The 17,136-nt window shown below is 41.0% G+C and overlaps 1 protein-coding gene across 1 annotated transcript; it reads left to right on the top strand.

The window, feature by feature from the left end:
- The first annotated feature begins 254 nt into the window (after positions 1–254).
- cnot4a (CCR4-NOT transcription complex, subunit 4a) lies at positions 255–12,158 on the top strand. Its single transcript, XM_059335866.1, has 13 exons — positions 255–517; positions 2,240–2,462; positions 2,784–2,981; positions 3,761–3,847; positions 4,165–4,266; positions 4,490–4,615; positions 6,575–6,699; positions 6,796–7,002; positions 7,570–7,627; positions 7,721–7,976; positions 9,042–9,548; positions 9,761–9,994; positions 10,790–12,158. Exons 2-13 carry the CDS (start codon positions 2,289–2,291, stop codon positions 11,119–11,121), a joined length of 2,406 nt encoding a protein of 801 aa, XP_059191849.1. The 5' UTR covers positions 255–517; positions 2,240–2,288; the 3' UTR covers positions 11,122–12,158.
- Positions 12,159–17,136: the final 4,978 nt, after the last annotated feature.

Genomic DNA, 17,136 nt, shown 5'->3' on the forward strand with positions numbered 1-17,136 from the left:
CTGAGAATGCTTTGGGTGTGGCTGTTTTTTTCTGCCTATTCAGATAAACAAAAAGCCAATAATCATCTTGTGAAAAAAAGTAAAAGTAAGTACCGTTAAGTACTGTTTTCTTCAGGTGAAGAGTCCTATATTTGCATTTTCATTTATTTCTCTTTTGGGGGGAGTTTTGTCAATCTTTTTTGGTAGTTTGCTACTGGTCTAGCTCAAAGTCGCTGATCCACTTCATTTCCCACAAAGCACCTGGGCCTCCTGCGCAGACTCAGTCGCACTGAACACTTGCCCCCACTCCCTCCTCCCTACTTTAATGCTAGCTAAGATGGTGGTGTGAACGTAAATTGTCTCCACAATACCAAGAAAAGAAAGGGGCAAAACATCTTTATAGCCTTTTAATTACAACAGAACAACACAGCTACGGTTATCTAAAGTGGCCGGTTATATAAATCTTGACATTTCAGATACATTGGCTTCAGTCCCCGCCCAGTTTGGTGTGACTCCCTCGGAGCTAAATACGGACAGGGTGAGTAACGTTAGCCGAGCGGCTAGCTGGGCTAGCCAGCTCCTATTCTCCCTCATTAAATAAAGAGCAACTGTGTCTGTCACGACTTTACACACTGCCACTAGAGTATTGTCGGTCTCATTAGATCACTGTCTATGTAATCTAAATACCGTGGAAGCAATGTCAGTTGTTTATAGTGGCAACAACTTGCTCCCAGCTCTCGTTAGCTTGTGTAGGCCGCGTCGTAAGCTCGGCTCTGTACATGTTGATGTTAAGGTAGCATGTAGCTACGCCGATGCTAGCGGTTAGCATGAAGCAAGCTGTCAGGTAATATGTAGGAGAAGGCGTACCGTTATGGCATACGTGTTTTCAAAACGGTTTAAAGCGTTTATGTCAATATCAAGTTCGTATTAATGTCTTTATGCTCCTAGGTACTTGCTATTAGATAGACCGGCTTCTATTGGCTGCTAATGTTAGCTTAGCCTAGCGTCAGTCAAATAACATCTGTCATAATGTAGAAGACAGAGCAGCTAAAGTTACCAACTACCTATTCTGGCTTCATACTCTAACAATCAACTCATATCTGCGAGCGGAGCAGGAACAGCTGTGACTCTCCTGTACGTGTTAATTTAGCAGTAAAATGCTGCCTAGTGTTTGAAATGTTGGCATATTTCTTTTATCGTTAAATTCAATTTAACGCTGTGCGTTTTTTACAAATCTGGGTTTGTCATGAGTTCGCCTGCTGGCAGCAGTGTTGTCGTGTAGAAACCAGACTGGTTTTAAATGCTAATCGCAGAAGGTTTCATTTGTAAATAAACGCAGTTTGTTGCAATCCCTCTAACGTCAATCATGACGATGCTTCTACTACTGTCAAGCCTTGAAAGACACCACAACATCCGCATTATCGCTTTAACATGATGACAGCTGTTTCTGACTTATTATATATCCTGTACACTCAGTTGTATTTTATGAGACACATCCAACTCAAACTAATGCAGTCCAAGCCAGAGTCCTGGTATGACTCAAACCTTTATGTGTCAGTTTTTGTTGACTCTGTTTCAAAGAGGCGTGGATTCATCTTTATGGTCATTTTTTTGGTGACTGTAGTTTGAGACTCGTCACAGTTTCCCAGAACCCAAGGTGACTTCCTCATATTTCTTGTTTAGTTTAATTAACAGTCAATTAATATTCAGTTGACTATTAAAGATGACTTTGAAAACCACCAAGTATTCACAGTTAAGAATGCAGCAAGCAGTGACTTTGTGACACTTTTTCTGTCCGTCGCTTAATTGTTTCAACTCTCAAATGTACTGGGAGCAGTATAAATGTGGTAGATGAAATAGTAGGAACATCTCTGCTTACAGGACGATGCTGTACAACAGCACCACAAACTACAGTCACTGAAAGCACCACACAGTTGAGTCAGCTCCTCCCTGAAAAGTTAAATAAAAAAGTGAACATTATCTCCATCATTAAAGTGAGATTTATTGCTTAGACTGCAGTAGTTTAGTTAGGTGGGCCTTATAAACTGGCGACTATATGTAATGTTTCCTTTGCTGCTGTAAAGGTATTTGTGAATATATTTTTTGGCTTGCTGTGTGATTTTTGTGACCTTGGTCGTCTTAAAGTCTGTTTCAAATCACATACCGCTATTAAGAATGTGTGGGCACAACAAGTTATTATTTACATTCATGTCCTGATGGAGCTTTTAAACTTAGCTTTTTCATGTTTTTCTTTTCTTAGCCCAGTGCTCTGTGACCAGTGTCAACACTCATCCTTGCCGCACCATAGGATGTCCCACAGCCCTGAAATGAAGGATGACCCCATGGAGTGCCCTCTGTGCATGGAGCCACTGGAGATTGATGACGTCAACTTCTTCCCCTGCACCTGCGGCTATCAGATCTGCCGCTTCTGCTGGCATCGCATCCGCACAGACGAAAATGGCCTCTGCCCCGCCTGCAGAAAGGTGAGGAGATGGACATGATAGCAGAGAAACTCATCACAACTGAAGGGCGATTTTGTCTGCTGTGACAAACTGAGGGGATGCTGATGTTGTGTGTACAAATATTAATATAGGGAGGAGATAAACTTTTGATCCCACCTTCTGAATTAGCTTGTTAGTTAGAGCATCAGCTCATCATCATTTACAGGTTATAGCCTTAGCGGTTAACTACCATATTGACAACTAAAATATCCTTTCCAAAGCTACGTAATTTGAACTATGGACGGTTTTTGTCGAGCCATGAAAATCATCAGCATAGTTTTTCATGTGTGTGTTTTTGTGTAGCCGTACCCAGAGGACCCTGCTGTGTACAAGCCTCTGTCACAGGAGGAGATCCAGAGGATAAAGAACGAAAAGAAGCAAAAACAGAACGAGAAGAAGCAGAAGGTGACAGAAAACCGAAAACATCTGGCCAGCGTCAGAGTGGTCCAGAGAAACCTGGTGTTTGTAGTCGGGCTCTCACAGCGACTCGCTGACCCGGAGGTGAGTACATGATCTCTATCAGAATACTTGATTAGGTTCCTTGATGTAGATGAGGCTGGGACAGACTCAAAGCACTAGCTCCTAGATTTATTTTGGACTCTTCTGACTGATTAAAATAAAAATCTTTAGGACCCTACCAACCCAGAGTTTCCAGCTGTTAGATGTGTAAAAGCGGCAAGTCTCTACAAGTCTTAAGTGTAACGAAAGGAAATGTTTTTATATAACTTTTCTTTTTTGAACAGAAAAATAAAATCATACACCTTCTGTCTTTCACCAAGCCATGACTAACGGTAATTCCCTTGATAACTCATCGTAAAAAAAGTTCATTCAAACTCAACAGAATAAAATTACACTGACCAAACAGGCTTAGTTACTCTTTCCAAACAAGCTCAGGTTTGGTCAAAGTAAATCCTAAATTAACGAGTTAGGTTTGAGAATACACTGGCTCTACTGTTGTTTTTCACCACTGTCTCTATCTCTGCTGTTGCTGACCTCTTTATGAGTCACTGCTCAGCAGGCAGCTCGTTCTTCCAAGGCAGACTATTAAATTAGCAAAATGAAAGACAGAAATTGACGCCCCCCCCCCCAAAAAAAAAAAAAAAAAACACCAGCCATGTACTTAGCCAATCGCTGATTGCTGATACCCAAACCAACTGCAGCACTCAAATGTCATCTGAGACGTTTCAGGACAGCCCTAAAAACCTCCCTCTGAAGTTGAAAATTGTGTGTAAGCGTTTACATTGCACCCAAAACTTTGATGTTTTGCATTGTTCCCACAGGTCCTAAAACGACCAGAGTATTTTGGGAGGTTTGGGAAAATCCATAAAGTGGTCATCAACAATAGCACATCCTACGCAGGTTCACAGGTAAGATGTTCGATCTAATCGACAGCATGTACTGATACATTTAATAAACATCAGAACTTCATTTTTATAATAGAAGAATCATTTGTCTTTTACCAAGCAAGAGTGTGAAACCTTGTGCTGTTTACAAATACTTTATATAATTTGTATAATGATTTGTTTGTGTCATTTTCTCAGCTGTCACTGTTCCAAGCAAATCATCAGTAAAGAGAAAATTGTTCATTGCTGCCCTTGAACAACACTGTAAACAGAATGAACCGCAGCTGTAGAAGTGTTTGACTTGTATATTGACTTTACTTTTCTGTTGATGTTTTTTTCAGGGGCCGAGTGCCAGCGCTTATGTCACTTACATCCGCTCTGAAGACGCTTTAAGAGCAATACAATGTGTGAACAATGTGGTGGTTGATGGCAGAACACTCAAGGTGAGAAGTTAACAGCTGTTGATCTTGTATGTTTTATGATTAGAAGTTTTATTTGCATAAAAGTCATGTGATAGCTTTATTCCCTGGCAGACTGTAAAACATAAACATCCTTTTTGACCAACAACGTGCAGTGTAAAATAAACGGATTTAACTAAAAGTGCTTGAAAGAATTGTCCTTAACCATCATTTTCTCAGTGCTTCTTTTTCTGTCCCTCTGTTACAGGCTTCTTTAGGCACAACAAAGTACTGCAGTTACTTTCTCAAAAGTATGCAGTGTCCCAAACCTGATTGTATGTATCTACATGAGCTGGGAGATGAAGCAGCTAGCTTTACTAAAGAGGAGATGCAGGTAAAATGGATTTTTTTTTTTTTTCTGAAAGGTGAATTTATGGTTTAATATTTAACTTTTTCTTATGGAAATGTCAAGAAATTACTATATGTTACATATTTTTGCTAAGATGTGTCCTTGCATTATCCCAAATATGTCTAATGATTTTTTTAAACCTAAAGACATCCGTATTTTCAGGTCTGTTTAATTTGGTCGCCTGTCAATGGCGTCATAACCCCCGGCACGTCTCAGCATTGTGGTTGTCTACCAGAAGCTGTTATTTGAGTCAAATTTAAAGATGCACTTGTTAAAAAGTTTTTTAACCATTTAATTTGAACTGAATGAAGGATTTCTGCATTGGAGAAACAGTGATTTTTAACGTGAAACAGATTTATTGAGTGGTTCTGCCATTCTGATTGGCGTGTTCGTTGTTGTGGCAGGAGGAGATCTTTGCGAATAATTGGCACCTGGTAAAATCCTCCTGAACAATAAACACAGAAGGAATCCTCACCTGGGGGGTGTTCCATCAAGGCAGATTAAGGAAAAGCTTGGCTTATTTTGATAAGTTTCGCTAACTTAAGTGAGAGATGCGTTCCATTAAAGTGGTTGATGTGACTCCCCGCTCAGTAACCATGGTAACAAACCGCTGAACTAGCCTGCTCAGTGGCAAACTAACTGACGAGCTTACTTAAACTGCGTGTCAAATAATTCCCAATGGGCGGACACAAAAATCCCAAAAGTCAGTTTCGTCACGTTTCTTTTTGCACGCATGTCACTTTTGTCATGTCCATGCGGAAAGTTTAGACTTAGTTTTTTCTGTGTACAGTCTGGGTAAGACCCTTTTTTCTTATCACAATGTGAATAAAATAAGTGTGGAAAAAATGACACACCCATTTCACTTACATCATTCTGTAGTTCTTTTATCTCCAACTCAATTTATTACATTTTTAGCTTTTTGTACTCCAAATCGAGTTTTTGGTTTTCAGTTCCCATAAGCATATGACACTTGCAGATCAAGCCAACATGCTGTGAAAGAAAACGTGTCAGAGTAGGCTTGGCTGATTATGTAGTTGCCAATTATTATTTATTTCTCAGTTTCATTATTGCGTGTAGGTGTATGGTTATACACAATCTTTAGAATGAAGATACAGCCCAAACATTATTACGTTTTCACTTGCGGCCAAGTCCTATTTAGCGGTTCAGATTGCTCCTGCCAAGATGTAACAAAATAATTAATATAGGTCAGGGTTCCCTCACCCAGTTAGGCCACTTAACTGTAAATTCATTGTAGTTGTGAGTTCTCCCAAGTTAGCCTATAGCATAATTGTGAACATAAATCTGTTATTAGCCAGCCTACTGATAATATAACCAGTCTTATTGTATCTATTGATCTAAATGCTGATTTATTAACAACTACAAATGACACAATAAGTAGGATTACTCATTAATTTAATCAGTCCGTATTTTTTTTTGCCATGCCATTTCCCTGGCTCTGTTAATAGCAGCAGTATTGTCTGTTATTTTGACCGTCACTTTATATTCTTCATGAAGCTCCTTTAGCGATGCTTTTCATCTCTTATTGCGGCTGTTCCACGATCGATTAATATGGACTGCTTATATACTCGCGCTCAGTGCCGGCTTGTCTGGCCTGGGTTGAGTTAGCGTTGACTAGACTCAGCTGAGCTGCGATAGTGGAAAGGCTTTAGCCTCAAGTGAAAGTTGGCGTTAATTTTAACCGGGCTTTTTCAATTAAGCTGCGTTGATGGAACACCCCCTAGGAGACGCTGCCTTCAGGTGTCAGCGTTTTTAGCACCTAACTCTGTCTTTGGCTATTGTTTAGATTGAGTGACACCATTGCAGCAGGAAGTGACATGTTGTGCATTTAAATCCTTGCTCTTTAACTTGTGTTGATTGTGGCTTGTGCTTTTTTTGTGAACAAAAGGATGTATTTCGACTCATGTTGTGTCTGTTTGTTTTTAGGCGGGGAAACATCAAGAGTATGAGCAGAAACTCCTCCAAGACCTCTATAAAATTAACCCTAGCTTTCTACAACCTCCTGCATGTGGAACAGAGAAGTCAAAGAGTAAATCCAACTCCACACAGAGGTTTGTTTTTTAATTCTCTTCTATGTTGTTCTTATTACTTTAACTCGTGCTATGCTTGATTTGTATTAATTTATATTTCTGCTGTTTTTCTAACAGATCCAACAGTAGCAACGGTAAAGATGGATGGCCGACGCTGTCAGGACACAACAAACTTGCCAACGGGCTTTCAGAGGACCGCAAGTCTCCTCCGCTGCTAGACTATCTAGACCAAGAAGTTATTACTTCAGATGGATTAGAAACAGACTTGGGTCCTGGTCAGCGTACTGCCATGTCCCCCTTCTCCTCTAACTGTGACAGTAACAGGTAATATAGACTTCCTTGACAATAGCTCCAACCTTAACCCCAAGCAGTTTCACTGAAATATTTCATTTCACCACTGCTATGGAAAAACAGCAAAATCATGGCTAGAAGAAGAAAGAATTGTATTATTTTTTCCAAACTCTGGTTAGTTCATTTTTTTGATGTTTGCTGTTTTTCCATAGCGGTGATGTCAGCTGGGATAGGACCCTAGTGCGGATAAGTGGTTAACGATGATATATGTGGATATGTGATGGATATATATATACATCACATATCCATATATATGTATATAATGATAAAAGTAATGATGACATTATTTGTATAGCAAATATCTAAATTGGCCATCTCTCCTTATGGAAGCATTCATCACATGTTTTATTCAAGGACATTCAATTCAAGGAAATTCAATAAGCTGATGACAATTTCTATTTTGACATTTTCTGGCTGTGATAAATTTTGTTTTTGTTCCCTTTTTGTTTTTGTTCCCTTTCAAACCCGTTGTTGGATTCAGAGGTTCAAAGAAATCTGTTTCTATAAGCATTTTAAACTATGTCTGAATTCTATCTTCAGTCCGAGTGATAAACCTCCAGAGTCGATCGGTATGGTTAATGGAGAAACTTTACAACAGGTAAAAAGACCTTAATGTTTTATTTACATATACATGAAGGTGAAACAGGTCTAAGAAGGACAATCTTTCAAGTGTTTATCTCTCTCTTTCCAGATACCCACCAGTGACTCCCCCTCTCCTCCCCCGGGTTTAACCAAGCCCAGTCTGGTGGTGCCCATCAGCGTGTCAGACCTCACAGCCCGCTCGCCCTTCGAGGGAGCGGCAGCAGAGTCCCAGTCGCTCTTTTCAGACAACAGTAACTTCAGACATCCTAACCCTCTCCCTGCCGGCCTGCCCCCCTTCCCCAGCTCTCCCCGTGGCAACTCTGACTGGCCCATGACCCCTGAACCACAGAGCCTCTTCACGTCAGGTACAATGGAGATTTAATTAGAAAAATACTGCATGTCTTTAGCGCTCCATTGGTTGTGCTTTTTTTTTCATTTTTTAAATAGTGTGTTGACCTTTAACCCACAGTGTTTTCATTATACTGACTGAAATAGTGGTGTCATGTTAATTTAAGAGTTTTCCATTTCCCTGCTAGTAAAAATTAGCCCTCTATAGATAACATTAGCTTCATGGTCTTTCTTTATGGCAAATGAGCTTTAAGTCAGCAGTCATTACTTGAATGGGGGATCTGTGGCATCCCTGTGGTGTTGACATATATATGTGATTTGTATGTGAGCTTTAGATTTAATAAGATCCTTCTGGATGATGACATTTAACTTAGAAAAAAACATAATACCAGAGAGACAGTTTAAGTGTTCATTTAAATCAATAATATGATAGTACGATTACAAATGCTGATACAAACCAACGATGAGATCATCAAAAACAATGATTAAATCAAGATTATAAGGAGATTATTTATCATCACAACAATGGAAAGATAAAACCATGAGAAACAAAGGCCCTTTGTCCCAGTGTTTGTACAAGTTTGGAAATTGCTTACATTTTTACCCTTGTTTTTTTATTTGAATTTACCCCTTGACAATGCTGTTCATCTATACAATAATTTATGTAGATCAAAAATAGTTTAATATGTAAGATGAAACAATTCCATTGCTGTGGGTTTTTTTGTTTCTTGGTGGCTCACTCCAGACAAGCTAAGCAAGCTAATAGCTAGATAAGTCCTCTGTTTATCCCTTATTTAGATTGTATATTAAATAATCATGATTAAGAATAAACAAAGTTAATATTAGTAGCTGGTAAGATAAAGACAGTATCAATATAGACTGATTGCTGTTGGTATAAATTCATCCTGGAAACTTTATTTTTTGCATTTATAGTAATAGTTTAGATGTGATGGTAAGGGCTTTTAATATTTTTGGTTAAAGTACCTTGAAAGTGCCTGAATTTGACTCCTAAAAACTAATGAACCAGTCAAAGAAATCCTCCCGAGTAACTCCAGTAACGTGTTTCTCTTCGTTCCTCACAGACACAATACCAGTGTCCTCCTCCACAGACTGGCAGGCGGCGTTTGGCTTTGGCTCGTCCAGCAAACAGCAGGACGACGATCTGGGCTTCGACCCCTTCGACGTCACCCGCAAAGCCTTGGCTGACCTGATAGAGAAGGAGCTGTCAGTGCAGGATCAGAGCCCCTTGTCTCCAGGCCTCCACTCCCATGGTGGGATAAATCACGGCCTGCCTCCCCTCAACCCTAACCCCGGCGCCTCTCACCACTTCCCCAGCGGCCTGCCACGCCTCCCCCAGCTCCACCACAGAGCCATCTACAGCTCCTTCAGTTTCCCCGGCAGTCAGAACAGCCAGGCCAGTCAACAGCAGCAGCAGCAGCCAGCCGCCAGACACCCCTGGATGGGCGTCCCGACACGAAATAACCTCACACACTTGAACCACTCAGCCAGTGCTGCCTCACACAGTAATTTCCTGGACCTGAATCTGCCCCCTCAGCACAACACAGGGCTGGGAGGGATCCCTATCTCAGGTACCAGACACCTTGGTCCCTGCGGCACCTTTCTGTTCATGTTAAGACACAGTGTTGCTTAATGTTGTTATTTAATATCACATGTACTGCCACGTAGCCACTTGTTTGATTAGCGTTTATTGACAGAGGGAATGCTGGTACATGCAGTTCTGCAGCTGACCACTAGTGTGTGATCAAAGCACCTGACGCACCTGTTTTGTCCTCTTTTGCAGAAAACAGTGGCTCTATAGACGGCTTAAATGTGAAAGAGTGGCAGGACGGCCTCAGAGCTCTCCTGCCCAACATCAATATCAACTTCGGGGGCCTCCCAAACTCCTCCTCCTCTTCATCCTCCTCATCCTCCAACAGTGTTAACCACATCGGTGGGCCGGTGGGGCCGACAGGGATCTCACACAGCCTGAGCTGGGATGGCACAGCCAGTTGGATGGACCCTGCTATCATCACAGGTAGAAACTGATACATAATGAATTAAGCAGCTAGTAAGATGTTCAACAGAAAATTTAATTAACAATTATTTTGATATGATTTATTGTTTAAGTCATTTATTAAGCAAAACTGCAGCTATTTTCTTTTATAAATTAATCTACAGCTTATTTTCTTGATTAATGGCCTGGTTTATTAAAAAAAAAAAAAAAAAGCAAGAAAATGGTGAAAAATGGGCATTCAGTGTACTGAAATAGAAAGAAAACATTGGAGAAGCTGCAGCCATCAAATGTGAAGAATGACCAGAAATAGTTGTTAGTTAATTGGCTTATTCTGTCAGCTCTAAAGTAAAATTTTGTGTTTTGAACTCTAGAAAATTGTAAATATTTTTCTCAATATTCTCACCCTTTTCATTGACTTTTATAAAACCAGAACCAGTGAATGGTTCCAGATTACATTTCTCTTGCTTGACTATGAAACTTATCAAGTGCAATAGTCTAGAGTATTTATCTGTTATGACCATCACAATTCCTCTAAATGAATCGACACAAAGTAACTTACAGTAGCAGAAGGCCACATTGAGTCAACAAAACTGAACTTAAAATATCTTCACATTATGTGTATTTAATCATAAAAGCGGGGTAGAAAATAAAAAATAACATAGGACAATTTTTGCTGGTTTTTGTCTGTGATTGAAATAAATAAATACACAATCACACATTTTCTTTGCACACTTGATTGTATTTAATGGGGAAAACACCTTTAATTTAGGGCAATTTTTCCCTTTGACCCTGATTATTTTTGACACTGTTTCTCAGGTATCCCAGCCACAGCAGGCAACAGTTTAGACTGTCTCCAGGACGAAAACCCTCCACACTGGCTCAAGTCCCTGCAGGCGCTCACAGAGATGGACGGCCCGGCCAGCGCAGCGTTGCCCACTCCTCCCCAGCCCCTCCACAGCGGCCTCCTCGACGGCCACCTCCCCCTCCACCACAGAACCGCCGGCGGCTGGGCTCCCTACATGCCCCCTCCCACAGCCAACCCCGCCAGCCAGTTCCACTCCCCTCCCCCCGGGTTCCAGACCGCCTTCAGACCCCCGGGACAGCCCGCCACAGAGCTGCTACAGAGTGCCGCTGTGGACCGCCACTGAACACAGACTACAGCAGACACCCATCCATTCCCCCCACTACCACTTTATACCCACTCATCCTGTACCCCGCTCCCCCCTCCCCTCAATGCAATACACACCAATCTGCAGAGTATGAAAAATTATTAACAAAGTAACAAACATGCTTTCTTCTTTTTCTCTTCCTCCTTCCTTTTTGTCTACTCCGACGGCCTATTTGTTTTTGTTTGTGGCACACAAGTTATCGGTACCCTTTATCTGCTACCATCACCACTCCTTAGACCTAGTTCTGGGCATAACATGGGATTCATTGTGTAGCTCACTTTTAATGGGGAGAGCACAAGAAACAGTATAGCATTGAGCGCCCAGTGGTGACACGAGTTAACTCCACAAACCGACGAAGAAACAAATTAGCTGAGGGGAGATCTTTTTTAAAAAGTAACTAATGATTAAGCATGAACAACATTTGTGTTTTTGAAAGTTGAAGTCACGATTAGTTTTCGAGGAATGAAGCAAGCTGTGAATCTGCTCTTTGAAGCTTTGCCCCAAAGACCCTCATCCTCCCCACTTTAACAGGAGACTGTGAAGCGGTTAACCCTTAGAGCTAAGTTGTGAATACGGCGAGGTGAGAGAGAGAGGGGTTGGCACTTAGCTTTTCTTTCTTTTTTTGAGAGTGGTTTTTAAAAAAGAAAAATGTTTAAAAAAGAAGCTGAGATTTGGTTATTAGAGAGTGAATGCAGATGACACAGGGGAGTTGAGGGCACAGGCTATGCATGGGCTCCCTGTTAGGTAGGGACACAGATGGCCTGCTTGAGAGGCCCACATTCCCTTTAGTGGAGGGCTCCCACTGGCCCCGTCCTGCTGGAGGGAAAATTTTGCTAAACCTCTGTATCAGAGGGTAGAGCACTGCCTAACCGCGGGGCGCCAGGGCTTTGGGAGACCGTGGCACACATCCTGAGCACTAGGGTTAGACTCTTACTCACAGTGCCACTGTGTGGTACCTACAGTAGCTAGCCCTAACATGGACAGCCACCAAGTAGATAGGACAATGACTGGATGGATGAGGATATGTCTAAAATACTAAAGAGGGTAGCAACAGGGTTAGCAGGTCCCTTTGTTCGACCCGCGAGGGCTTAAATGAGGCCTTAACATGGACAGATGAGAGAAAGGAGCTCGAGTGATTGGAGGGGGAGTCTAGCGTCAATGATTGCTGAAAAATATGCAATATTGTATGTGACTTCAGCAACTGTATGTGAGTGTGTGTGTCCCAAAAAGGAACGTGCTGCAAGACAATACCAAGTACTGTAGTAGTGATTTAAGGAGCTCTCAGCCTTTTTAGGATTTGAAATTGACCTCTCCGACCACCGCCTTTTTTTTTCATTTTGAAGTCTTAATTATGATCCATGTTTGCTCTGTCTCTCTTTCTCTCTCTCTTACCCCCGACTCCCCACCCCCACCACACCCACACGCCCTCCTGCTGTTCCCTATTTAACAGTATTTCACAAAGATGAACAAACTCATCCAGGAGAAACCAACACAGTCATACAGTGGGTTTTAACATGATGTTGCGCGCAAAAAAAGAAAAAGAAATGAGGCGCTTAAAAGGAAGTGAACTGTCCTCTGCAGGTCTGGAAAAATGAACCTTAAATAAAACTGAAAACTCAGAGCTGGTGTTTGTCTGCTGTTGTGTTCTCAGCACCCCTGATTCAAACATGTGTACTTATAAATATTTAATCTTTAAAGAACTCACCACCATACTGTGAACTACTCCTTCAGGAAGGTCACCATAAATCACTCATGCTTGCTGCTCCAAAGTCTTCCACTAGAGGGCGGATCACTTTCTGTCAGTGATGAAGCTCTGCAGTCAAACTTCAGTCGAGCACACACACAAGGTTACACAGAGTGACTCTGATACTACAGTTTTTCACAAACGGCATGTTTTTTTTCCTCACAAAACAATTTCAACATATATTTATTAGGCACATTGACTGATTAAATGCAACTATAATGCTGATAAGAATGAGGTGTTATCACATTCTTCATATGTTTGTCTTCTCAGTGGGAGCAGAGCACGTGTGCATATCGCAGCCCTTCAGTTTGCAGCTCTGCGCTCTCCCCGGCCAATGCAGCAGTAGATACCTGCAGCAGAGACTGCTTTTTTTGTCCTGTAGGTCTTCAGAGAGACACAGGGAGGAGCACAGTCGATACTCGCACAGAAACTTCATTATTATCTCTACTGTTGGGTATCTGAATCAGGTGACTCTATACACACATGATTTCAGATATCATTGTTGGGGTCTCTGCAGTGCCCAAGGAGTCAGTCCAAAGTTATTCCTGGCTATAGCTGCAATTTTAGATTTTTATTATCGATTAATCTGCACCTTATAGTTTCAATGAGGCTTATTTTAGTCGAGTCCGACACTGTGCCAGGAGGAATTGAGACAACTGCATTCTCATAATTTTCCGGCTGAGAGGATGTAAACAAGAAGCATGTTGTCCTGGGCTAACCCCTCTGGTTCCAGCCCCCCTTATGTTAGCCCCTCTGGTTTTACCCTGCAGTTTCAGGCCCCTCTGGCTTTAACCCTGTGTTGTTTCAGGTCCCTCTAGTTTCAGGCTATCTGGTTACAGACCCATGTGTTTTAAAGCCTCTAGTTTCAGGCTCCTCTAGTTTTAACCCCTCTGGTTTTAGGTACTCTACTTTCAGGCTCCTTGTTTTTTAACCCCCCTTGTTTCAGGCCCTCCAGTTTCAGGTCCTGTGAGTTAAAGCCTGTCTACTTTTAACCCCTCTAGTTTCAACCTGTCTATTTTCAGCCTCTCTGATTTCAGTCTGGTCTCTAGTTTTGACTCATCTGACTTCAGGCCCCTTTAGTTTTAACCCCTTTAGATTCAGGCTCTCTGGTTTTAGCCCATCTGGTTTCAGCTGCCCTCTAGTTTTAACCCCTCTAATTTTAACCCCTCTAATTTCAGGCTCTCTTGTTTCAGCCCCTCTGGTTTGAAGCTCGAGGTGCTGAGGAGGCTCTATGAGAGGAAGGTGAGTGTGTGTGAATAATGCAGGCAGGCAGCAGATTCAGGAGCTGTGACAATGAGTCAGCAGCAACACCGATAGGGGGGAAAGCTCTGCTGAGAGTGTTCCCGGACCAACACACACTCATGCAGACACTGCACTGAAACATAATGGAGGTATCTTTGAGATGATGCATACCTGACAAGAATAGCATCTGTTTATTTTCCACAGCTACAGAAAATAACTCCAGTGATTGGTGGGCCTTTTTTCTGCTCTAATGCAAAAAAATCAGAACAGAATTTGCAAGCATGCAAAGCATGCCAGACTTAATTATTAAGTGCACTGTGACATACAGTGTTGCCTTAAAACGAATGATTAGTTTATTGACTTGCTTGCTTTGCTGAAACTGCATATTCATGCTCATTATCATAAGGGGAAGGGGAGGACTGGTGAGTGAGGATGAATGATGAAGCAAAAGAGGTTAGAGGTAATTCATGGAGACGAATCACCTTTTAGTTGCATATTGCAAAAACCAGGGTCAAACAGTAGCAGTAAATTGTTTTGTTCATAAAAGCACCAGAATTGGGATTTGTGCAGCATTGGGACTTAGAATTACTGCCTTAATGCCTAACAGAAGTATGCTGAGTATTTGCAAATAAATGTCTACAAACAGCATTTCACTATGGCCAGGTGTTTCATCTGGACAAGCAGAAAAAGCCCTGATTTTTCACTCCGCCCTCTACAGGGGGTTCAGTCTGTTAAACTGCTGAAATCTCGCTTTCCTTGAGGACTGCAGCTACGAGGGCATGTGGAGAGGGCACAGTAGCTGCAGTGGCTGCCGGTAAGAGTGAGCTGCCTGCGCTCCGAGGCATTGATGGATTATAAGACAATACACAATAGCATGTCCTTTAGTCTTTTTTGTCTCTTTCAATGACCTCAACTCTCAGGTGCTGCAGTTGTACCTGGACTTAAGTATTTAGTTCACACTGGAGATGAAGAGATGCTGCCATAAGCTTCGTGCAACAACATATACACAACACTGCAGCATACTATATTTACTTAAGGGAGTGTATGAAAATTATTGGCTCTGGGAGGGGGGTGAAAAAAGCAAGCCTTGTTAATATTTTTTTTCGTCCCTCCCCTTCACTTAAAAACAACTGCAATATAGCAGCATCAATACCTCCATCAATTACTTTGACAGGACCTGACCTTGTGTGCTTCTAAACCCTGCTTTATATTTATTTGTTTGTTTAACCCTCGGGAGTCTTTGATCATGCCAGCATAATCAAATCACATGACTTCTTCATAACATCATGATGTAAAACTCTATGAAAGGAAACATAATTTTCTAAATCTGTTTTTTTCATTCAATGTTAATCCAGTAAGTCAAAGTGATAACAAAATGAATATTAGAATAACTATTAGGTCATATAGATGAGGTTGTGCTGAAGAAATGATGCCAACATGGAATGGTTACCATTTTTAAAGTGGTATTTACAGGCAGTATGAAAAATTAAAAAAAACTGACAAAATAGCCCAAAACTAGCTTACCTAACATCAGCAGTTATTGAGCTACATGCTAAAAATCCACATGCTAACATGTTCACAATGATGATGGTAAGCAGATATAATGCTCAATCTTTAGTTAGTATATTAGCATGCTAACATTTGCTAATTTGCACAAAGTACATCTGCAAAGGTTAAGGGTCATTAAAAAAAAAGATGCAAAACAATGCAATAGTTGTTGCGATATATTTAAGACACATTGTCAGTCCAAATCAGGAATAGAAATATGTCTGGAACCTCTCAGTTCATTATTAATTTCCAAGAGATGTTATCAACAGACAGAGCAAAAGGCCTTTTGACTCAAATTGGATAGATGTACCAGCAGTTAAGGCTTATCAGCAATCCAGTGTTTAACTGCAAACCTTCATCTGTGTCACAATCTGAACTTTTAAGGTTATGTGGTTGTCATATGACAACATTGTTATGGTTGTTGATATATTTTATATACATATAATTTCCTGGCCCTGGTCCGGCTGCCTGCATGGGAAACCTGTAGGGACAGCTCTCAGCAGAAAGCACTCTCTCCATTTGTCAGCGTTTGACAGGCTCTCTCACTAGTGGAGCTGCCTGCACTGCAAGAAATTACCATTTTGACAAGTTATGTGGCCTCCTATTAAGCCATTAAAACTGGAGTGGGAAAACAATTAGTCACTTAATTGATTAGTTGGTTTACAGAAAAGTAATCTGGAACTACTTTTGAAAGCAAAAAATGAGATTACTCTGTGGTTTCAGCTTCCACAGTGTACAATTTTGCCACCTGCCATCCTCTTGAGGAGAGTTTTAATATTTTAAAAACTATTAATTGATTTATCAAAGAGAAAAAAATACCAGTGGCTTAGTAGATAATAAAATACATTAGTCAAGTTAGTTGTTGCTAAAATTGAACACTGTAAACCAGAATAATAATAAAAAAGGCTAGCACGACTAAATCATTCCCATTCTCTGCAGGGCTTTACATTTACACTTATTTAAGACAGGAAAAAAATATATAGAAAAAGGTGATTACTGTAAGTTAACTTACACTCAAAATGCATTAAATTATTTACTCTTAATTTTCTTTTTCTTGTTTGGATTGATTGAATGATTGAAGAAGGTGGATATTTTTTGCAGTGTGCACACAAGCCTTTACTGTAAACTCCACCAGCAGTCCTGTTAATGTGTCCTGGCCAGGAAAACTGACATGCTCCTCCATCATCCTACAATATGTAATGGCCCTGCTGTATGGGGTCTGTATGTAGTGCAACATGGAAAGTGGGTTCTGTCCAACAATATCTCCTGTCCTGAAACCTTAGAGAAAAGACAAATCTGATGCATGTTTTTATTCTCCTCTTTTGGCTTTTACTCTAGAAGACATGACGGCTATATTTATGGGTCATCGATATCTGACCTGAATATCAGAAAGCCTTGATATGATATATAACATCTGTTCTCGAAAGAAGTTTAGGACGTGATAACAAATCAATAGAGTA

The sequence above is a fragment of the Centropristis striata genome, chromosome 6, assembly GCF_030273125.1.
Source record: "Centropristis striata isolate RG_2023a ecotype Rhode Island chromosome 6, C.striata_1.0, whole genome shotgun sequence".
Classification (NCBI taxonomy): Eukaryota; Metazoa; Chordata; class Actinopteri; order Perciformes; family Serranidae; genus Centropristis; species Centropristis striata.